The 22,381-nt window shown below is 49.3% G+C and overlaps 2 protein-coding genes across 5 annotated transcripts in view; one reads left to right on the top strand and one right to left on the bottom strand.

Annotated features, from left to right (window-relative positions):
- Window positions 1-2,475, top strand: part of Drd2 (dopamine receptor D2) — a 66,821-nt gene extending 64,346 nt beyond the window's left edge. For both annotated transcript variants that reach the window (XM_006972364.4, XM_006972365.4), the window contains one exon: window positions 1,126-2,475. In XM_006972364.4, coding sequence (XP_006972426.1) covers window positions 1,126-1,319 — 194 coding nt within the window. In that variant the 3' untranslated portion in view covers window positions 1,320-2,475. The remainder of the gene's footprint in view (window positions 1-1,125) is intronic.
- Window positions 2,476-9,921: 7,446 nt separating this feature from the next.
- Window positions 9,922-21,827, bottom strand: Ankk1 (ankyrin repeat and kinase domain containing 1). Of its 3 annotated transcripts, none has more exons than XM_076575589.1 (8): window positions 21,535-21,827; window positions 16,266-16,560; window positions 15,063-15,214; window positions 14,776-14,825; window positions 14,125-14,274; window positions 13,415-13,533; window positions 12,781-12,817; window positions 9,922-11,953 (listed from the first exon to the last, which is right to left on the bottom strand). In XM_076575589.1, exons 2-8 carry the CDS (start codon window positions 16,551-16,553, stop codon window positions 10,611-10,613), a joined length of 2,139 nt encoding a protein of 712 aa, XP_076431704.1. In that variant the 5' UTR covers window positions 16,554-16,560; window positions 21,535-21,827; the 3' UTR covers window positions 9,922-10,610. The 3 variants fall into 3 exon arrangements, with proteins under 3 accessions (XP_076431704.1, XP_006972425.3, XP_015842818.3); XM_006972363.3 differs by having other exon boundaries at window positions 9,923-11,950; window positions 21,572-21,821; XM_015987332.3 differs by having other exon boundaries at window positions 9,924-11,953; window positions 21,572-21,821.
- Between the last annotated feature and the right edge of the window lie 554 nt (window positions 21,828-22,381).

The following is a 22,381-nucleotide window of genomic DNA, read 5'->3' on the forward strand; positions in this document are numbered from 1 at the left end:
CACACACACACACACACACACACACACACACACACACACGTATGCAATTAAATTTTTTTCAACTTCTATAAAATTGTGTAATGAAAGCCCTAGGAAGTAGACTGATACAGACAGTTGGGAAAAGAAGGGTTGGGTGCGAGTGTGCCATTCTTGTGACACTGGGACCCCCTTGATGGTCTGAAAATGCTGGCAAGTCAGTGGGCAGGTTCTAATGCCCTCCTGCTCAGAAGCACAGGCAAACCCCAGAAGGGCAAGGGATTATTTTCTATTTATCTGGGTGTGTGGCAGGATGGGTTTGGAGCAAGGCTCTATGTGGCAGTCCACCAGGTCTTCTTTAGGGTCTTGTTACCACAAGACAATGCTCTGTCCCTAGAATATCCTCCCACACCTTCACACTGAGTGTCCAACTGGAGTAAGTGGTCCTGAGGCCTGCCTGTGTAAGAAGGCATGGTCTTCTGGTAGAACCAACAAAGGGTGTGTCTACCAACACTGAGACATCTTGGGAAAGGCTGGAGCAAGAACCCTGCCATGTGAAGGACCTAGACAGATGGGAATCGGGTATCAGTTGTGTTACTAGAGCAAAGTGGCCCCTGGGGACATTGTGGAACTGACATGAACTTTAGTTTCTCATTGAATTCAAGAGGCCATCGTGAACGCTGAGTAAGATGGACTTTTAGCTCTCTCTTTTCCTAAATTGTATGTCCCGCACTGCTGAGAACAAATTCTTTCCAGTGTCACCAGCGTGAGGATGACATTGCCCCCAATGGTAACTGGGAAGTAGTCTGTGTGTGCATTTGCAGAGACCGACCAGGGTCAGAATGTTTCCCACTTGTATTCAAGTCACTTCCTTCTCTAGCAGGCAGCCGTCGTGTCCATTCGGAAGATGAAAAAAAAAAAATGAGGAAGGTACAGGGGCCCTTCCCTACAGATAAGTGTCAGAAACCGGATGCTTAGACCTGAGACCAGAGCTCCTTTTGCTCCAGTTCTGGGGTGACCACATGCAGTTAGCAGCCTGGGTGCTCCAGGAGAGCCTGTGACAGAGCAGACAGGTGTGGAGGGAGCAGGGCCCACCCAGGGCCAGCCTCTCCTTGGCCTGCGGCCAGCCTGACCCTGCCCTCTTCCCAGGTGTGTTCATCATCTGCTGGCTGCCCTTCTTCATCACGCACATCCTGAATATTCACTGTGACTGCAACATCCCGCCCGTCCTCTACAGCGCCTTCACGTGGCTGGGCTACGTCAACAGTGCCGTGAACCCCATCATCTACACCACCTTCAACATCGAGTTCCGCAAGGCCTTCATGAAGATCCTGCACTGTTGAGTCTGAGTCCGCCCCTCGCCTGCACAGCAGCTGCTTCCCGCCTCCCTGCCTCGGCAGGCCAGACCTCATCCCTGCGAGCTGTGGGCAGAAAGGCCCAGATGGACTTGGCCTTCTCTTGACCCTGCCGGCCCTGCTGTGTTAGCTTGGCTCGGTGCCCCTCTCTGCCCACACACCCTCATCCTGCCATGGTAGAGCCAGGAAGACTGGTATCTTACCGGCTCTGGGGTTGGAGCTGCTCAGGGCAGCTCACAGAGTGCCCCTCTCACATCCAGACCCTGTCTCCTTGGCACCAAAGATGCAGCGGCCTTCTTTGATCTTTCCTGGGAGCGCTGGAGTGGCGGAGGCCAGAATCTGGCTCGGTGGCCGAGCACACGCTGATGGTTGGCTTGACCTGGCCCTTGCTTGCCCAGGTTGGATCAGGTGGTGGGAGGGAAGGACAGTTCAGACTTCACAGGGACTACACAGGAAAGCAGGGGACACACCATGGCCCCCAGGTGACATTAGTGTTGGGAGACACACACATAAACACCAGATAGCTCCACGGACCCCAGAGAAATTGAGGCTGAAAAAATCTGTTTTCCACCCTCACTCCAGTGTGAACCCCTACATTTCATAGCAGTGGGTACTGCTGTGTCCTACCCTGTTATAGCACCCCATGTGGTTTCTGTACCCTTTGAAGGGAACCACGCTAATCCTCACAGGCCCCTAGAGGGACCGTAAGGAGAAAAGCAGCTGATCTTCCTCTATCCTCCAACCCACCCAGCCACCCTCTGACAAGTCTTGGGCACATCCATTCCTCACAGCAAATGCTGGCCATCCTGGGAAGTCAGGCCTCGGACCTGGGTTGGGGCTCAAGTTGGAGGTGATAACTTGGAGCTCTTTGGGGGAGTGAGTGGGTAGCCTCCTACCGCTTCCTTGCTGATCTCTTCTCTTTCCAATTCCTTTTCCTTTCCAGTGCCTCTGCCTCAGAGGAGATTGTGGGTAGGAAGCCACTGACACTGTTGGGCCTGGTGTCCTCCAGCCCTGAGGGGGGAGGGGAGCTGCAGCTTGGAGGGCCCTGGGCTCCAACTCTGTAACTTCACTATACATGCACCAAACCAATAAAACTTTGACAAGAGTCATTCCCATGGGCCCTTGGGTGGCCTGGAACACCATCAACACTGTCTTTCACATTTAGATAAAGCATAAAGGGGACAACAATAAGAGGTAGTCCAGCTACCCCCTCCCCCACTCCCTGGATCCTGGTACTTCTGAAGGACCAATCGTAGCCACCAGGGCAGAGACAGTTCCACTGTAGAGGTGTCTCCTGGGATGTTGGCTTTGCTTGAGTCTGTCTGTCCCTTGTCCAGTCTCTAGCATGGGTAGTGTGAGGAGGCAGGGACGTCTGAGGGTAGTGGTTTGGACAGATGCCCCTCTTCCCACTTCCAGGCTTGTTCACAGCTCCAAGCTTTCAGGGTCTGCAGGCCGGCATTGCCCCGACAACAGAAACTTGTCTCCTTAAAAGAGAGTTAGAAATCAACCCAGTGAAAGGGGAATGTTCTTGGCACCTTAAAAATCGGGAATAATGACAAACAAGGTAGTGGCACCCACGGGCTCAGGCTCTGGGGAGCTGTCAGGGCATAATTTGCATGCTAAATATAATATTTTTAGCACCAAACTTTGGAGCACTTAACTTGCCCTGAGCATTTAATTATGGACTTGGATCTTCTTGCTGAACTTGAATGTAGTGCTAAGCCTTGGGAAAGGCTCTTGTCCCCAGGAGCACCCTGGTGCCAGAAGGTAAGCTAAGCAGGTCCCCTAGAGTAGCTCAGGGCCACCTATAACTTGGTGGCCATCTCCTGGAGTGGATCAAATCCCTGTTGAGTCCAGAAACCCTAGGAAACTCTCTACTGCTGACCCACCTAGTAATTGATGCCCCCACCACACACACACACATGCGCGCACTCACCATGCCGTCAGTCTGAGGATGGATGATGATCTTGACCTGGCTGGGAGATTCAAACTTTGTTTCATCATTAGAAGTCTTATGAGGACACTCAAGTTTACCAGCTTCGGGAACTGGAGGAGATGACAAAGAGGGAGAGAGAAGAGAAAGAGGAAGGGAGGCCTGAAAGCGGGGTGGGGAGGCAGGCCCCAGCGCAATCAGAGAAGAGCCCTGTCAGAGAGAAGAGGGGAAGAGGGCAGGGCAGGGGCGGGAGGCGGGGCAGGAGAGAGTTGCCCACAATTGTCAGGAGGCTTCAAGTCTTTCTTCCAGACAGCAGATTGACAGCTAGAGTGGGCAGGGGGAGGGCTGGGCTCCACCCTCTCCCCCTTGAGCACTTGGGAGCAAAGGGATGGGAGGAGTGGTACCTGAAAACACAGAGCAGAAAGGGGTATCCCAGGCTCCGGCTCTCCAAAAAGGCCCCGCCCCTGCTCCTCTTGGTGGGTTTGGGAAGGAAGTACTCAGAGTTCTCCCTCCCCACTTCCTTACACTGACATTGCCAATGTCTCCACACACCTGGAGCCCATTCCTAGACCATCCTTGTCTCTAGCGATTACATGGCTTTCTTCGCCTGTTGTCCAGTCTTCCCTGTGCCAAATGGTTCACTGTCCTCCTCCTGGGTGCAAGGACAGAGTCTGTATCTGTGACTTCAGAATCTCTCTGTACAGAGCAGCTTTGGACTTTTCCTTCCCGGATAGTCTGCTCCTCCTGGTCCCAGGGGGCCATTCCTGTGCCCTGAACTCACTTGAGGAGGTGGTTTGCTTGGGTGACAGGCCTGGACTGTGCAGTGTAGTTGGAAGTGGCTAATGTGGGCATGATTCTATTTATTTATTTATTTATTTATTTATTTATTTATTTATTTATTTATTTATTTATTTTTAGAGAAAGAAAACCTGTTTGAGACCAGACCTTTACAGTGATATCCAAGGGTCCATGCAAACAACTAGTCCTGCTTAGCAGCAGGAGGTAGAGATTGAGCAGGGACAAAGTGAGCAATGGCAAGAGACTAGAGTCTGGGTGTCTTACGTTTCCGGGGGTCCTTTCCTATTTATTACATGCCTGTAGCTCTGCTACACCAAGTGAAGCAGGAAGCTGGTAGAGAGAAAATACAGTTTCTTCTAAGTGAGGAGACCTAAGTGACCCATCCCCAGCTTTATGGGTAAGGCTGGGAAGACCCTGATAAGAATAGATGCTATTCCCGTTTTCACTCTGCCCAGGTTACTTCCAGAGCAGGGAGCAAGGTAATAATGGCTGCCTCTCTCTCTAGAGAGATCCTTTACCCCCAGGTAGAGTCATAGAGAGCACAAGTTAATTAAAACAAACAAACAAACAAACAAAAAACCAAGTTCACTATGGAGATTGCTGGGTGTGTAGCTCAGTTGGCAGAGTACTTGCCTAGTGTCCATGAGGCCCCAAGTAGAGTTCAGTCCTTAGGACCACATACATCAGGAGTATCTATATGCACATGCGTGCACACATAATCCTGGCACTGGGACGGAAGCTGGCTTGGGAGGGTTGCTGCAAGTGTGAGGCTAGCATAGCAAGTTCCAGGCCAGCCAGGGCCATCTCACAAGTCTATCTCAGGAAAAGAAAAGGGAAGGAAAATGCCAGCCACATGACCATAACATTCCTTTGGGACTTTGTGTTATGGGCACACATATGACCTTCCACCCCAAGACTCGGAGCGGAGCTGAGACAGAGAGAGGAAGCCAGCCACCCAAGTAGAGATCAAGTTGATAGGTGCAGTCATGTGGGGGAGGAGGAGAAACCGTTGAGGGGATAAGAAAGATGGCGTTTATAAAGACGCCAAACTAAGAAGCCATACTATTACCTTCTGGGTTATCTGGGTGGCCTCACCTTCAAACACTATTTTGCTGCCCCAGGCATGTACAGCATGAAGAAGAGAGCCACGGGAGGCCATGCTCTGAGCTCCACCCAGGGCAGGGGAAAAATGGGGTGGCCAAGAGAAGAAGGTCAGAGTCACATTCAGAGCCAGAGGGCTGGCAGCACGGGCCTGATCCCATCCTTCCTTCCTGTCAATCCTCAGGCAGTACCACCATCTTCTTCCTACTTCCCATCCTTTTCTTGAAGTCGCTTTATCCATCATCTGACCGCCCCTTATTGCACGCAGAGTCCCCTCCTGCACTCTGCCCAGCTCTTATGGCTGCAGACATGGTGCTTTGGCTTGAGCTACACTAAGCTGTTTGACTGCTGGAGCCTCTTGTACTGTAGTCTGTAGATCATCTTAACACTGTGGTCTCTGCAGTCACAACCGTGAGCCCGGGGCTTGCCCTTACCTTGTAGTGACTCCACACTATTGTAGATGTGTTCCAAGATCACAGCCATCCCAAAGCCCAGAAAGAGTCACCCTTCCTTTCCAGAATGTGCTGGCATGGAAAACTAGGAAGCTATGTTCTACAGCACCGTTCTCCACAAGGTCCCCAAAGCCTGATTATCTGTGCTCTATTCCAAGAGAAAAAATCCTCTTGTTTAGGAGAAACTGCAAGAAACTGAAAATGTTGAGTGCTTATTAACTGCCTTGCCATTTCATAGGCTTGGCATCAGATTTAACTATGACAACACCCTAAGGACACAAGCGCTGCTAAATGGTGTGACTGAAGCAAAGGAATTTTCAGCAACTTGAGGTTTTGCAAGGCTGTGACCCAGGAGAGATTTGTAGTCAGGTCTCCTGCATGGGCCCACCCTACTCCAGCTTCCTTCCCAGCTTCCTTCCCCAGCTTCCCTCCCCTGGCACATGCTAGCTAGCCTGGATCCTGCCCTTTGCCCTTTATATGACATTGCACAAAACCTTCCAGCTCCCATTGCCTATAATCTGACTAAGCACCGTGGATCATACATGGGTGTCCTGAGCACTGAGAGGGGGGAGAACAGGATGTAGGAATAGTTAGGTTGTATACCTGAGCAAGCAATAGGGCAGACAGCAAAGGGTGCCAATTCAATGCCTTCAAGAGGGGTGGTCATCTCCAACAGGGCAAGCAGGAAAAGCTTCATAGGTAGAAATGAGTAGGTTGGATCTGGGCAGGGGGAGCTATGTAGGACCCCATCAGGCACAGATGGGGGAAGGGAACTCAGCATTAGCACGAAGGGTTGTGGTATTATCCTGGGGCTGGTGAGTTCCATAAAAAAATGCTCCTGAACAGATGACCAGAGCAGTCATCTGTGTGTCCAGAAGCCCAGGGGCCTCCTCTGGTGACTGCTGTCCCCTCTCTCACAAGCCTGCAGATTGGCATCCTCTCTGCATCTTTACTCTGTGCCACCACCACCCCGTACTTTCTCAGTGCTTATAGGATGCATCCATAGGTGTCTCTAGCCCCCAATAGTTTTCTGCAGATCACTACAAGCCTGAGTCCTATCTGAGAAGGTCACACAAGCCAATTGGAACTTCCGGCCTGAAGTTTAATTCCCTTGGCTGTGGCTTGCTAAAATGTACTACTCCCTCTGGTTTCCGGTCTCATATCTGGGAGGCTTTCACCCACTGACTCCTCAAAGCACAAGAAGCCACCTAAGCAAAGGTTTAGAATAGGAAAGAAATTCGCCTCTGTACATGGTAAGGACAGAGCAGGTAAGTGGAATAATGTTGAAGAGAAAGGACAAGAGCTGGAAGACAGAAGAGAAACAGAGTGAAGGTGAGTGCCCATGCATGCTGGGGCTGTGTGATCCAACAGCATCCTCACAACAAAAATTCTACACTCAGAAGCTGGAGCATCCACAGGTGTCCTTGTCTAAGGGTAAAATCTAGGGGAAGTCTACATCTAATAAAGTGTAAAAGGAAGACTCTAGCCCAGGTTTGTCTGGCCACCTCTAAATCCTCTGTCATAGCCTGGAATCCCAATTTCCTACCCCAGCATCCAGTTTCCCCATTACACACAACTCCTAGCGGGTCTTTGGAATTGGACATTCAGGCTCTATGTATCCATCCTTTAATTGGAAGGAGATGGGAGCTCTCCTCATCCTCTCACAGTGAGACCCAAGGTAGACATCAGAGTCTTGCCCACTGGGAAGACATCCCATTGTTTGCCTGTAGAAATAAGTCTGTCCCTCCCACATTTTTGGAGCTTATGGAGTACCTCCACATCTACCTAGCCTAGCCTCTGGCCCTAACTCAGGTCCATCCATGTCATCTTCAATATTTACATCTTTCAGGAGGCTCTTTCTGATCAACCCAATGCTTAGGTTGGAAACTGACTGGAGAAGGGATAACCAAGGGGAGGTCATAGATTAATTCTATCCACATATGGCTACTTAAGTTTAACAGTATTAAAATTTTGATCTCTCAGCTACACTCACCATATTTCAAGGACTCAGTCCTACAAGTTGCTAGTGGTACCCTACTAAGCAAGATAGATCCCAAAGATTTCTTCCCTCCTTTACAGTCCTGTTGGAAATACCAGTCCTAGATTAGGAGTTTGGGGACCTTCAACTAAGATATGGATAAAGGGTGAGGGACAGATTTGTGGATGGGAAGGGAATGTTCACTTGGGTTGATTTGAATTTCAGGGTTCTCTAGGTCCTCCTTATAGAGATGCTCAGTAAGAAATTAGGGTTCCAGTTTCTAGCACTTCCATCCTTAGGCACTTTAAACACAGTGGTAACCTACCAGGGACCTACTTCCAGCAATTTCAAGGACCTCCCTTAAGCCCAGTCTAAAATATCCCTCCATAACTGAGAAGGCAGGTGGGTCCAAATGAAGCTCACGGTGTATGTGTCTGTCCAGGGCAACTTGAAAATACAGCAGACAACAAAGTCCTCTTGTTCAATACGGAACCCAAACTATTGTCTCTGTTAGCTCTTAGAGGAAGTGATTCAAAGAAGCAGGGATCCGAGGATCTCCGTGCAAAGGCATGATCATCAGAGCCAAAGTAATTCACAGGCACAGCCCTGACCACACTTCCAGGATACCCTGGATCATGTACTGGATAATGAATGCCAAAGCATTCCTCCCAACACCTTTCTTCAAGGCTATCCTGACACCCTTCTTTACATGATAAGTCAGGCACCATCTTCTCCTGTGGTTCCATCATCAACATTCCCTTTGGTTGCTCTGAGCTTACCCAGATGTGAATATGCGGTCCCTGTATCTCCTCTGGCTTTTCTGGAATCCTAGACTTCGAGCTCCATCAGTATTCTCAGGTTCAAGTAGGGCACACAGACCTGCCCCTTCCCTCCTTCTGCTGAATGTTTTAGGAGACAGAACTGGGGGTATTTTCTTAATTACAGCAGGCAGCTGGCATAGTATAGGGACAAACAATCTGTTGAATATTCCCAGAGCCCAGAAATTTCTACTACATCTCTGGTGGGGAAGACTTCCTATAGGCATGATTTTGCTGAGAAAGGGCTCAGAGAAAGCCTTGGGTATGCCCCCTGGTGGTCATCCTAGGCCCTGGCTCCTCCACTTCAGAGTCATGGTGCTCATTCACATCAGGGTCTGCCCTGCAGATTGTGGTTTAGTTGGTTGAGGGTATATTTAAAGAATCCCTCATCAGGATTTTTTTTTTTTTTTGGTTTATCAAGACAGGGTTTCTCTGTGCCATTTTGGTGCCTGTCCTGGATCTCTTGCTCTGTAGACCAGGCTGGCCTTGAACTCACAGAGATCTGCCTGGCTCTGCTTCCCGAGTGCTGGGATTAAAGGCGTGCACCACTACCACCTGGCTCATCAGGATATTCTCATGTGTAGACTAGCCTGATAGCTGCTTCTCGAGGACACAGCCCAGTCAAGTGTTGACCCCAGGTTTACCACTGATTGTCCCAAAGCTGTCCAGAGCCCAGCTGGAGCTGCTCTAGAGATCCTGGGACAGAGGGAGAGAGGTTGCCAAAATGAACTCATACCCTAAGCAGGGTGCCACATAGGGTAGCAAGTCTTCTTTGCCCCATCTTTCACTATGATGATGCCAGGGTGCTAATGGGGTGGGGAGATGAGGTAGAAGGGAGAACCTGCCCTCCTCATACTCTTCTAACAGCCACTGTCTCACAGATCACTGAACCAGACCTACAAACACACACAGTGGATATTAGCACCTCTGGCCTTTACCCAACATGCCCACAACTGATGGGTAGACCAATGAGTGGGTGGCCTATATGTGTTCATAGAAAGCAGTTCTCTGAGCAGCTGAGGGGGAAGAAAGGAAGTCCCTGTTTCTGCAGCTCCACCGCAAGCCCAGACAACCCCCTTGCACTACCAACTTCCTCTCAGCTGCCCTACCTCCTCCCTTGCATGTATTTACATACCAATTATACACACGTACAAGTATTATACATTTATATCTCCATCTCCTTTTAGCTACCCTGCCTGCTCCCTCACATGGGTTCACAGATGCATCCTATATGTACCCATGCATTATGTATACACCTACAACTTCTCTTAGCTGCTCTACCTCTTTTCACATAAACTCACACACAAGTATCATATATGTACATGGACCACACCAGACAAATCACACATGCATGCACACACAGTCACCCAACTCCCCTCAGCTGCCCTCTCTCTCCTCCCTCATGAGCTCACACACATATATTGTGCACATATATAACATATCTGACACTACAGACACACATATGTCATATTAACTCCATTGGCTTCCATGGGTACCCAGATGATCCATGTGTAATTGGGAGAATGACATCATCAGCTTTATTCACTCTGGAGTTTGGAAACTGACCATATCAATGGTCACAGAGAAGCAAGAGGTTGGAGACAGAAAACTGGCATCCCATAGATGAGCATATATCTGCAGCTTGGGCACATTCTTCTATCACTCCCAAGATATATATCCCAGAGACTGAGACCAGTGCCACCAGAAGCTATGGTCATCACTGTGACAGGAGCCTGGCTGAGACTAACAGTGAGCAGATGCATCCTCTGAGCTCCAAGTGCATGCTCCCAATGTAGAGCAGGTGTCTGATTCTCCTCCTCTAGTCTAAGGTGAAACACCTAGAATACAAAATTGGAGCTAAGAGGAGCCCTTTATCCTCATCTCTAGGCCTTTATTTTGGGGTGTTCCTTGGGATGCAAGGGTTCCATTATTCTGAGGCAAGCAACAGAAGGTGGCAGGGGCTGGAAGGGAAGCTTAGCATGGGCACATGAGCTCACTTGAAAAGAAGGAAGAGCCAGGGTGGACTGGAGATGACTTGGAAGGGAGCTGGAACCAGTTTTCCGGTCACTCTGTAGCTCCCCTGCTCACTGGAACAAGTTCACTGGAACGTCTCCCCTCCCTTCTGTCACCTGGGACACTGGTTCCTCTCAAGGTCAAATGGGCAGGTGGGAAGTGGCCTCTCCAAAGCCAAGTTTCGTTTCACAATCCTCTCCCCTTCCAGGCAAAGAGGCCCTGTTGTATCTGAACTTCTGTCTGGGATTCAGGCTTTGAACCTCCCAGAATGGCTAGCAAAGGCTCCTTGCCCTCCAGGAAGGTCACGATCCCCCGTTTTCGGCTTCGAAGGGCCAGCTGCAAAGGTGTGCAGCCAACTCCATCCTTGACGTCCAGCTGGGCACCAGCCTTCACCAGCACTTTGAGGATGGCTGTGTTGCCCTTGAGAGCAGCCAGGTGGGCAGGTGTCCAGCCCATCTTGTTGCAAGCGTGGACGTCAGCACCATGCTCCAGAAGGTGGATGATGCTCAGGATGGTCTCCTTCTTCACTGCCAGGTGGAGAGGAGTCCAGCCTGACTGCTCAGCAGCATTGGGGTTGGCCCCACCCTGTAGCAGTGCCAACACCACCACCTCCTCCCCATGGAAGGCAGCCAGGTGCAGGGGAGTCCAGTGCATACTTCCAAGAGCATCCAGGTCTGCATGACTCTTGACCAGCAGACGGATGATCTCCACGTGGCCCTTGTAAGTTGCTAGGTGCAGGGGTGTCCACCCCTGTTGTGTGGGTAGCTCAAGCCTGGCCCCATATCTGAGAAGCATCTTGAAGATAATTTGCTTGCCCCTGGCTGCAGCAATGTGCAGTGGGCTGTAGCCACCATGGTCAAGGGCATCAGGGAATGCCTCACTCTTTAGCAGGTATTGGATGGCTCTCACTTTTCCCCTCTCCACTGCCAGGTGCAGAGGTGTCCTCAGGTTTCTCTGCTGAGCGTTCAGCTCAGCCCCATGTCCTGTCAGTAGCTTGACCAGACCAATGTGGCCAAAGTAGGCAGCCACATGGAGGGGCGTCTTGCCGTCAGCCTCCTGTGGGTTGAGGTCAGCCTGTCGGGAGACCAGAAGCCGTGCCACATTCTCAAAGTTATTCTGTGCAGCTAGGTGGAGTGGAGTCCAGCCTTCATGTTCCTGGGCATTCACCAGAGCCCCATGGTCCAGGAGCAGACGGGCAGTGTGGTCATCCCCATTCTGGGCTGCAAAATGCAGTGGGACCCAGCCATCCTCATCTGCCAAGTTGGCATCAGCACCATGTGCCAGGAGCAAGGCACAGATATCAGGTTGCTGGTCCTGGGTGGCAATGAGGAGTGGTGTATAGCCAGAGGCTGTCTGGCAGTCTACATCAATCTCATGGGACAGCAGCAGCCTCACTTGCTCCAAACTGCCCTGGGCCACTAGGAAATGAAGGGGAGTCATCTTGTTCTCATAGACATGTAGTTCTTCATCACTTGGGATCTTGTTGTCAGAGAGCTGTAGGACCCACTTCAAGGAGTCACCTGAGCCTGCTAAGATAAAGGGGTAGGTTGGAAAAAAAATTGACCCATAACCTCTTCAGAGATCACCTTATGAATCCCCCTGCCTCCTGGAGACACTTTGGTGAAACAGCCTAGGCTTGGCTTTCATGTTATCAAGGATCATTGCTTCTGTTAGAGCTTGGAACCCATGGGCTTCACAAAGGAGGCAGGATGGAGCTGGAACCCAGAGGCCTGGATGAAAATCCCTACTCCACCTCTGAACATCCCCTGAGTCCTGCCAGTTTCGACCTCTTTGAGCCTCCACATCCAGATCTTTAAAGGGGAGATGAACAATACTGGCTTGCTCTGCCAGTGGGAAGACAGATTATTAGGTAAGAATGTTCAGAGAAGGGTCCAAAAAGAAGGCAGGCTGTGAAAAATCAGAACTGCACTAGAACTTGGGCTTGTGTGATACAAGACCTCCAGGCCTCACCTCCTCCTGCTCCATCTACTGTGTACCAGAACTAAATAATGAGCACTGCCAAGGCCCAACCCTACAGGTTCTGATTTGTTTGGGGTAGGCACTGGACATACCTTTTTCTCATTGTTTTTTTTTTCAAATAAGCCTAACACAAAGCCAATATTGAGAGCCAGTGTTCTATCTCTCATGATAGAAAAAGGGGAATCTGATCTTTTAATGACATGAAGGGGAAACTGATCCAGAACCCCAAGGGCCTGGGTGTTTTTGAACCATCCCTGATGTGTGGCAGGCTTGAGAAAGAGAGAGGGAGACATGGGGCCTGAGCAAAGAGAATGGATAGATCCCACCCTTTCCTCCATGAGGAGTCTTTGGTCCCATCTCAGCAGGACAGACTTACCACTGTGTGAAAGCTCCTGATTGACTTCCTCGCTGACCTGGGAAGGCAGGTACAGGGTGGCTCATCAGCAATCAGCTCTGGTCCTCCCTGCTTTTCCTCTTTCCAGTGCTTTCTGTTACCCATCCAACCCTTCCTGGGAAATCTACCTATACCATTGCCTCTCCAGCACATGTATAGAAGAAATCACTCAGCAGGGAAGTTCTAGGGCTTGTCCTTCATTTAGAGACTTCAGGGTATATCTCTAGAACCCTCTGATAGTCCCTGATAGTTCCCATGTCAGAGAATAGGGACAGGAGACTGGAAGGATGATGCTGACATCTACTTCGTGACAGCTTAGGATAAGGTTCTTCCCAGGGGCTCTGAGCCACAGCACCCATGGCCTTAAGAGAACGGTTAGGTAAATAAGGGAATGTGTCCTTCCCTATGGATTGTGGCAGCCCCCAGCTAGCCTCCCTGGGTTGGAGAGCTAAGTATGGGCTAGCTTGGCTTACAGTTCCCATGTTCTCCTCAGCAGCTGAGTGGCCTCGTAAATAACAGCTTTTGCCTATTCCTTCACAGACCAGCCAGAGACTATGGATGATACACAGTGGCTTCCAGCATCCCTACAGTGGCCTGCCCAGCCTGCCATATATACCTTGTGGGGCTTGCTCAGTGATGGTTTGCAAGACACCTTCCGGGCCAGGGTTTCACACTCAGGGTCTGCCACAGGGCTCTGGAGCAGGGACAGCAGCATGTCTGTCTCAATGGTCACATCTGCTCCACAAGGATTTGGGGTAGAGAAAAGGGAGGTTAAACAGGCAAATTCAATGGAGTTAATCACATTTTAGATATTAGGTTTCCTGAGTTCTCTTAAACACATTCCTAAGTTCATGTATATTCCCATATGCCCACAATGAGGTAGGAAGCTGAGCCCTACCCTTGACATGGCCGGGATACACTTGGCAAGTCAGTGACCCTCCCAAGGTAAGTCTTTTTTCACAAAAGGGGAAGACAAGGACCAGGTGATTTCTAGGATGCTCACAACTCTGTGTGTTGTCCCTAGAGGACCAGATAATCCTTCCAACCTATGACATTACAGACTCCACAGTACTCAAAGTCCCCAGAGATAGCTACAGAGCTCAGGGGCAGGACCAGGCTCAGATGCTACTGCTCCCATTTGCAGACTCTACCTCCCTTAGGCACACGGTGAACACTGACAAAATCCATCCTCAGCTGTGCAACTCAGAGAGTCTGCCTCCCAGCCCCACCCTGAATATGTCTTATTCATCTTTCTGAGCTCTAGTGCTAAAGATGTCTCCTGTCCCTCCGTCTCTAGCTCTTTGGCATGGAATAAGGGGTAGGTACTTAGAAAGCATGGCCTCTTCTTGGGGTCTTGGTCCCAGCAGCGCTTCATCAGGTCCACCATCTGATAGGCTTCCCCTGGCCACTCCACAGGCTGCAAGGGGGGTCTCATGCCTGCAGCTACCCGGATGATGATGGTCATCATACTGAGCCCTACAAGGGAAGATCCAGGCTGTGCAGATTTGAAAAGGTGAGGACAGAGGGCTGGCAAGTGGGTGGAAGTTGGGAGGATCCTGACAGGATTGGAATGCAGTAGCTGCCCTATACATCCTCAGGGAGTAGACAGCTGAGTGTGGGACCTACTTGAAATTCCAGTTGAGCAGCTGAGTCACTGGTCCAGCTCTAGCCAAGACTCAACATGATTCCCACATCCTTTTTCTGGGCAAAAGCAGCAGAAGAGACAAACAGGCTTGGGGAAAGGCTTTAGTTTTCCACATTTTAAAGAGCAGGAGACTCGGGGTATTGGATCTATGAAACAAGGTCAAGGCTGACATTTGCTCGCTATTATATAAGCTCTAGCATTTGAGGGGTAGAGGAAGCAGAGCAAGGTAGAAATCCATGAGGTTTCCATACTATGGTTCACACAACCCATTTCTCCTCTTGTGTTTTCCAACCGCAGCCTCCCACAGGCATAGAGCCATGATCATCTGTTACCTGAATATGGTTTCTTCTGAGTGAGAATTTCCCAGATGACAATCCCAAAGCTGTAATGGGGAATATATTAGCTGAGAGACTTAGTCTAGTACCCATGATCCCTAGCCGTGGGAACCCAGCCATCTCTACAATCGCAGGTGAAGCCTCTCCAGGTCTTCCTCATCTCTCCCCTCCCATCAACACATGGAGGACTCAGTCCAGATCCTTGTCCTGCCCTGCCTGTTAGCCATAGAGACCCAACTGGGGTAGCAATCTGTCATATGACACGGAGCCAACTGTCCACTCACCTGTACATGTCATATTCAGGTCCCGGAGCCTTGCTATTCTCCTGGAACATTTCAGGGGGGATGTAGCTGAGTGTGCCCCTCAGAGCCGACCTCTCAATGTACTGCATGTGGGTTGACTGCTCCATCCATCTGGACAGGCCAAAGTCTGAAATCTGGAAGAGAGCCAGATGCCAAGGACAGGGTAGCAAGAGACACCTTCCAGAAGCCATCTGTGGCTCCTCCCCACTGCCCTTATCAGTATACGATGCTTTAGTACATCACATATGGTTTTCAACTTCCCTGTCTCCCAGCTCTACTAACATCACTAGATGAGCTTGAACCAGTTGTTCATCTTTCAGAGCCCTAGTTTTCTCATCTGTAGGATGACAACTTGTATACCGCCTCCAGGACCTTGTTCTTCCCATCTCCATGGATCCTGGAACACTCACAGCATGTTTATCCTTCTCTCTTTCCAGCCTTTCAGACTGTCATTTACCATTCATTAAGGGACAATGAGTTGGGGTTCTGAGACACCTCTTTAAACCACATACCATCACAGTGGGTGGGTATTCAGGTGGGGTATACATGCATTAAGAACAATTTCACTCTTTCTTGAGACCCTTTTCCTGATTCAGGGAGTTCTCACTCAACTTTGCTTAACCTTAAAAAAAGTTTCATAGAATTGCTTATATACTGCAATGAGGGTCAGCAAAATGAAGTAACAAAGGCGTTATGGGAGTGTATAAGAAATATATAAGTATATATTGAGATAGAGTAAGAAAGTTCTCCCCAAGGAAGTAATGATCAGTCTGAGAGCTGAGATATGATTAAGACTTTCTAGATAAAAAGGGTTAGAGGAACAGAATGTGCAAAGCTCTTGAGGGCAAAAGATTATTGAAGGTTTTGAGCACTGAAGAAAAGGGCCATTATGACTTCATAAAAATCTCCTTTATACATATCCCTTCTCCAGACAAAGAACACGAGGGGTAGAGATTATTCTATCAGTCTTACAAGTGTGGACCTGAGGGTGTTGATATGGGCGCCACAAGCCCCAGTCTCATGTTCCAATGCTGTCTGCTTACCCATCTCTGTTTCAGGTATATCCCCTGTGTTCACTATTTATCCAAACAGAAAATGGCTCAAACTCTTGGCTGGTTCAGTGATTGGCAGGTAGACAATCCTGCTACATGGAGGAGGTCTAGCATACATCACCAAGGCCCTCACCTTGACATGCATGTTATTGTCCAGTAGGATGTTGCCCGGCTTGAGGTCCAGGTGGAGCAGGGGTGGCTTAATGCTGTGGAGGAAGTTCATGGCCAAACTTGTCTCATGGATGATACGGAACTTGAGCGGCCAACTGAGGTTGTGGGTAGATAGTGTATTCTCCAGGGAACCACTGGCCATGAACTCCATCACAATGCCCAGAGGCTGCTTGCATATCCCATAGATAGACACAATGTGTTGAAACTTAATCTTCTCCATTTTGACTGCTTCTTCAAAGAGACAACTCATCTCAGAGCTATGGAGAACCAGGAATGGGGTCAAAGAAAGGGAAACACTAATTACCAGGGCTATGGGCAGAACATACCAACTTAGTATGAAGCAAGCTGAGGAGACCCAGAGAAACCTCAGAAGTTTACAAGGTAGTGGAAGGGAAGTGAGAGACTATAGGAATATCCCAGGCAGCCAGGACTTGGGCTCAAGCTGTTATCAGTGAAAAGGCAAGGTCCTTGCAGGCTGGGGAGTCCCTCCATCCTGCAGAGCCAGCCATAAAAAGCCTGGAACACAGCCTGCTATTTATCCTGCCCACTTGCTTTCATATTCATCTCCCCTAGAAGCTTTTGAGCCCCTGGAAGACCAGTATTATGCTTCATGAGTCTGTTTTAAAATAACATCTATTACCATTTTGATTATGAAAATAATACATGCACCTCATAGAAAACCTAGGAGATACAGAGAGCTGTAAAAAAAAAAAAAATTAAACTACCAGTAATCCAACCTTGCAGAGCTGGCCTCCACTAACATTTTAGTATGTTCTTTTATGACGTTTCCCAGGAATCTCTTTTCCCTTCCTCCCTCCCTTTCACTCCTCCCTCCTTTCTCTGGAGTCCCTGCATTGTTATTCTCCTGAAGCACAGTCTTTAGTGGATGCAGGGTAGTCTGTGTGATGGATGAACTACAATCAGTACTCTTTGCCCCATCCCCACCCCAACCCCCCACGCATTGCCATGCACTGCACAGTATGTCTTTGTGGAAGTGAACTGAAGTCAAGACTTAAGGGGAAACCCTGTAAAACAAGCGCCGCAGGTCCTCTCTCTCACTTCACTGTGTGTGCCCACAGAGCTGTAAATATGCAAATTGCAAGAGACTGGTTGGGAATTGCAGGGATGGGGGATTAAGGAGGAATGGCATTTTGAAAAAGCAAGGTATTTGCCAAGCTGTGCTGCTGTTGCAGTGGGATGCTGCCGACAGCTGGTGATGTGCTCTCAGGGTCACCCTGGGAAACCAGCCAGAGGGTCTGGCCTCAGGAACATCTACCATTCCCCAGGTATCTGAGCAGGCGGTTACTTCAGGATTAGCCACCTCTAGCCCTTCTCTGTTATTCCAGACAGCTCTAGGGGTATTTTTACCATCCTCTCTCTTTCTCTTGGGCACATGGAAACCAGAGTAACATTTGCCTCAAGGTGGACAAATTATGCGGGCTTTAGGTAACACTGTTCTGACCTCAAGGCTTAGTTCTATCTCTTGAGATGTGCATGACTTTGGACAGGACTCTCTGGACCTGGGTTTTAATCTGCAGAATGAGAATAATAGTAAGTGCTCTGCACAGCTCCCAGCCACACCCAGACTTCCTCAGTGGGTTTCTGTCTCTCTGGCCTCAGCTCCCATTGCCCTCAGCGGGCAGTTCAAATCTCTCTTCCCTTATCCCAGCCTTGTCCACATTCCCCTGCATCTCCCTGATTGTCATTCTGCTCTCCTTCTCTGTCTCCTTTGCTAATTTAGAATGCTCAGCCCTTGCACTCATTTCAAGCTCTCTGCTCACCCCACCTCACACTCCAATATCTCTGCTCATGATCAGCATCTTCAATCAGACATTTGATGCTTCAATACTTTGTGTGTCTGAAGCTCGACTCTTGATTTCCCCAGAAGACGGCCTTATGCACCCCAGCCAATGTGCTCTCCACCCTCCAGGCCTCAGACAAGTCCTCGATGGGTTCCTCTTTGACCCCTTACATCATTCCCACAATCAGTTCCACCACTGAAGTACGGCAAGGATCTGGCTACTTTTTACTACCCTTACCATTTGCCTCTGAGCCCAAGCCTCCTACATGGCCTTTCTGCTGTTACCTCTTCCTCCAAACAAATACTTTCAAATATAAATGAACATAGGATGGGATGGAGAGGTGACTCAGCAGTTAAGAGTACATACTGCTCTTTCAGAGGATCCAAGTTCTGTTCCCAGCACCCACATGAAGTACCTCCAGATCCAGGCGGATCTGATGCCTCTGGTCTCTGTGGACAACTGCACTCACGTACACATACCCCACTTTCACACACAGATGTAATAAAAATAAATCTTTAAAAAACAAAAAGCATCATTGCTCTGCTGGGAGCCATCTAATGCCTTTCTTCTCCTTCAGAGCCGAAGACAAGGGTCTCTCCAAGCCTGACAAAGGTCCTTGTGGTCTCCTCACCTTCACCCCTGTCATGGCTCTCCAGTGTCATTGCTTCCTAACCCATCCCTCTTTCTCTGCCCACATGCCGAGTGTGTTGTCCCTTCAGGAACTCTGCATGTATTGTTTCCTCTGTCTAGAACACCTTCGCTCACAGAACCACGTGGCCTGCCCATTCATCTGCTTCAAAGACAACTCAGATTGCCTTAATTAGTGCTTCAGAAACAAGCCTGTATAAGTGGCATCTCTACCTCAGTTCTACCAATCTTTATCCCTGCACATGCAGATGACCCACAGATTAAGACTTCTAGACCAAATCTATCCTTGGAAGACACCACTACTCAAATCTCTTAGGTATATCAATCAAGAAAGTGCCCAGTAGTCCTAAGTGCTATAAATAAAAATTGCATTTGTTTATCTACCCATTATTTCCTCTTAGAATCTAAGCTCCATGAGGACAGGGGCTCATGTTTGTTCACTTAAGGGTTCCTGGCTCCAATTACTACCTAAAGCACATAGCTTGTGAATGTGAACAATGTTAGCGCCAGTCTTTATTCTGACATATACTTGACTCTTCTTGACGGAAGGGCATCTTACGCTCAACATATGTGTGGACTTAAAACAGCCCTCCTCAAACATGGGATTCACCATCTCTTTTATGCCAAGACCATCATTCAACAAATATCTGTTTAACAATAACTATGCACCAGACACTAGCAGTGAGCAAAATAGACACAAGTTCCTATTGTCATAGAGTGCCATTCTGGTGGGTCCTGTCTTCTTCTGGTGTGCCGAGTATACCTCAGGACCCTTTCGTGTTATGCTTCCTGTGGTCAACTAGCACCAGCATGAGGTCATGCTACTCCTTGCCTCTCTTCCTTTCACTCCATCTCCACTACTAGCGCTATAGTCTGAGTCTCCATCATCTCCTGCCTGAAGACACGAGTCTCCTAACAAGAACAGCGTCCATTCGCCCCCTTTCAGTCCATCCCCCAAGCTGCACAGCTGACTGATTCCCTTCCACGCTTGTCCTGCAATTGAGTTGCAAAGCCCTCCGTGGCTTTCCTCTGCTTCTCCATGTTTTCAGCTCCTGCTGTAAGGCCTCTTCCTTATCGTTGTGCACACTTTGTCCTTCTTGTCACAGGTTCTTCATATCCCCATCGCATACACACTTTCTCCTCATCTACATAAGTCACGCTCATTCTTCACATTTCAGCTCCAGGGTGACTTTCTCAGAGGTTTTCCCATCTCAGGCAAACTCTGTCGGGAAGAGCTCAAAGGACCCACCATAAACCATTCATTCCCGCACATGTCACAGGTGCACCAATTACATGGTTAATGTCTCTCTCCCTCTCAGCTGCAAGTTCCAGAGAGTGGTAACACATCTACTGCACTCGCCATTTCCTCCCAGGGTCCAATATAGTGCTGGGCCCATAGAGAGCAATTAGCCTTCATCAAGTGGATAGATGGATGGATGGATGGATGGATGGATGAATGGATGGGTGGGTGGATGAGTGGATGGATGATCTAATAAAGCAGTAGTCATAAAGCTCCAAATATAGCCATTCATACATAACACACACTAGTTATAGTTATTAACAATTTTACTATTCCTTTCCACTCCTAAGAACTTGGGAAGGAAAACTAGGGGCAGGTTTTTTTTTTTTTTTTTTTTTTAATCATAGTTATAGTACAGGCAGGTCAATACCATTCACTTCCTATTTATTAACATATTTCTTGTGTGTGTGTGTGTGTGTGTGTGTGTGTGTGTGTGTGTGTGTGTGAATGTCCATGTCCATGTGTCACTACTTGCATGTACGGGTGTGGAAGTCACAGGACAACTTGCAGGAGTCAGTTTTCTCTTTCCACCTGTGGGTACTGGGGATCAAGCTTGGCTGCAAATGCTGTTCTATGCCAAGTTATATCACCAACTTTCCTCATGCTCTTTATTTCAAAGACTATACACAGTTTGGACAAATCTCAGAGTCATCTGGCCCTTTTCCAAAGCCAAGAGTACTCTATGCAGAGAAGAGCGAGTACAAAAGACACTGTTGGGGGACATTGTCAAGTCACAGAAAACAGAACAAATAGCACCCAAGTGAGAGTCACTGGGTTTCCAGTAGGTGCCCCAAGAGGCTTTCTGGGAGGATAGGCCTAACATCCTGACTGTGAGGGGGGAGCACATAGCAGGAACACACCATGAAGCCAGAGGCAGGAAAAGTATGGCTGTAACACACTATGACAGCCAGGGTCCAAAACAGACAGATATCATGGGACTTTGGACTTGACTTTCCAGCAGGATTCATGTCCCCCAACAAGTGGCTTGGGTGGGTCCTGCCCTCAGTTTATCTCCTGTGGAAGGCCAGCAGTGTGGTATCAGCTACCTGGTGATGTCCCCCGGGGCCAGTGTCCAGCCTCCAGTCCTCTCCAGCCTAAAGTGACTAGCATGGAAAGGGAGAAGGCGATAACGTACAGTCATTGAGCAAAATGTCACATTTCTTGGAAAGCTCAGTCCTGTCCAGAAAAGATGGGTATGGAGGAGTGTTTTTGAGCATCATCACACAAGAGGAAGGAGGCAGAACAAGGTTGAGAGGCCAGACAGATGGAGGCACTTTTGCAAGGTAGTTCCTAGTCACTTTTGGCTTTTTGAGCTGCTAACAAGCAGGTATTATTTATCTACTGTAGTGTGGGCTCAGAGAAAAAGCCTAGTCTGGAGAATTCAGATCACAGAGGCTCATTTAAAAGCACCTAGATAGTGGCTAACCTCAACCCCAGCTCATCCCTTCCTCTGAGCTCTCTAGACCAAACACTTGTTCTACCTCAGTCTCTCTTCTGTGTAAGCGGGCAGTCAGCTACCTGGTGGTTTCCTTCTGGAGGCACAGGGAGCACTTGATGGCATACTGGGTCCTCCAGCGCTTGTGTCTTGCCTGGAACACCTGACTGAAGCCACCACTGGCTACCCGGCGCCATTCTTCCTCAAAATCATCTCGGGTGAAGATGGTGAGGCCGCCCAGCTGCTGCTCCAAGGAGTCGACTGCCATGGGGTCCCGAGGCCTCCTGGCCCTGTGTAGCACCATACACTCCCATGCACCTCTGCACCTCACCTTGCTGTGGCAGCAAGCTGGGTGGTGGCCCCAGAAGCCTCTGCTTCCTGCTCTTCAGGTCTGGGCGGGTGAGAATGATGAGGTGAGAAGGTCCTCCCCACTTCTCTCCCTGTCAAGGTGGGGAAACCCCCGCCAGTCCGGAGCCTGAGGCTCCAGAAGGGAGGGGGAGAGCTGGTCCTGGAAGTGGGGGTGTCCCTTTGAGGTAGATTCTCCTTCCTCAGCCTAGACTAGCTCAACCTAAGCAGAGCTAGGGAGGGGCAGAGCTGTGCCTGCTGCTGGAAGCCAGAGTGCTGCAGGAGAGGCTGGTCTGGCATTGTGGTCCAGTGTTAAGTGGGAGCAGGCTGGTTTTTATCTTCCTGCTCACCTCTACAGAGAACTTAGTGTTCCCGAGAGTGGGGACCCGAGCCCTACTTTCCCCTTGGAATGCATGGGGTGTAGAATATGCCATGGGATTCTTTTCTGGTCTGAATCTGACTCTTGTTAGTATTGTTTGTTTGCTAAGTAGTCTTCACATCCTTGAGGTCAGCAAGGAAGGTCAGCTGGAGCAGAGATGGGCTACAGC

Source organism: Peromyscus maniculatus, chromosome 7 (genome assembly GCF_049852395.1).
Source record: "Peromyscus maniculatus bairdii isolate BWxNUB_F1_BW_parent chromosome 7, HU_Pman_BW_mat_3.1, whole genome shotgun sequence".
NCBI classification, from domain to species: Eukaryota; Metazoa; Chordata; class Mammalia; order Rodentia; family Cricetidae; genus Peromyscus; species Peromyscus maniculatus.

Bases quoted from the DNA above. Each gene is read 5' to 3' on its own strand.
- Ankk1 (XM_015987332.3), bottom strand. From the start codon at position 21,792: ATGGTGCTACACAGGGCCAGGAGGCCTCGGGACCCCATGGCAGTCGAC. The intron at 16,561-21,571 runs GTAGCTGACTGC...GGTTCTCCATAG, and splicing joins CTCCAGAAGGAAACCACCAG to CTCTGAGATGAGTTGTCTCT. The intron at 13,534-14,124 runs GTACCTACCCCT...CTTGTGGAGCAG, and splicing joins GAAGAGGCCATGCTTTCTAA to ATGTGACCATTGAGACAGAC.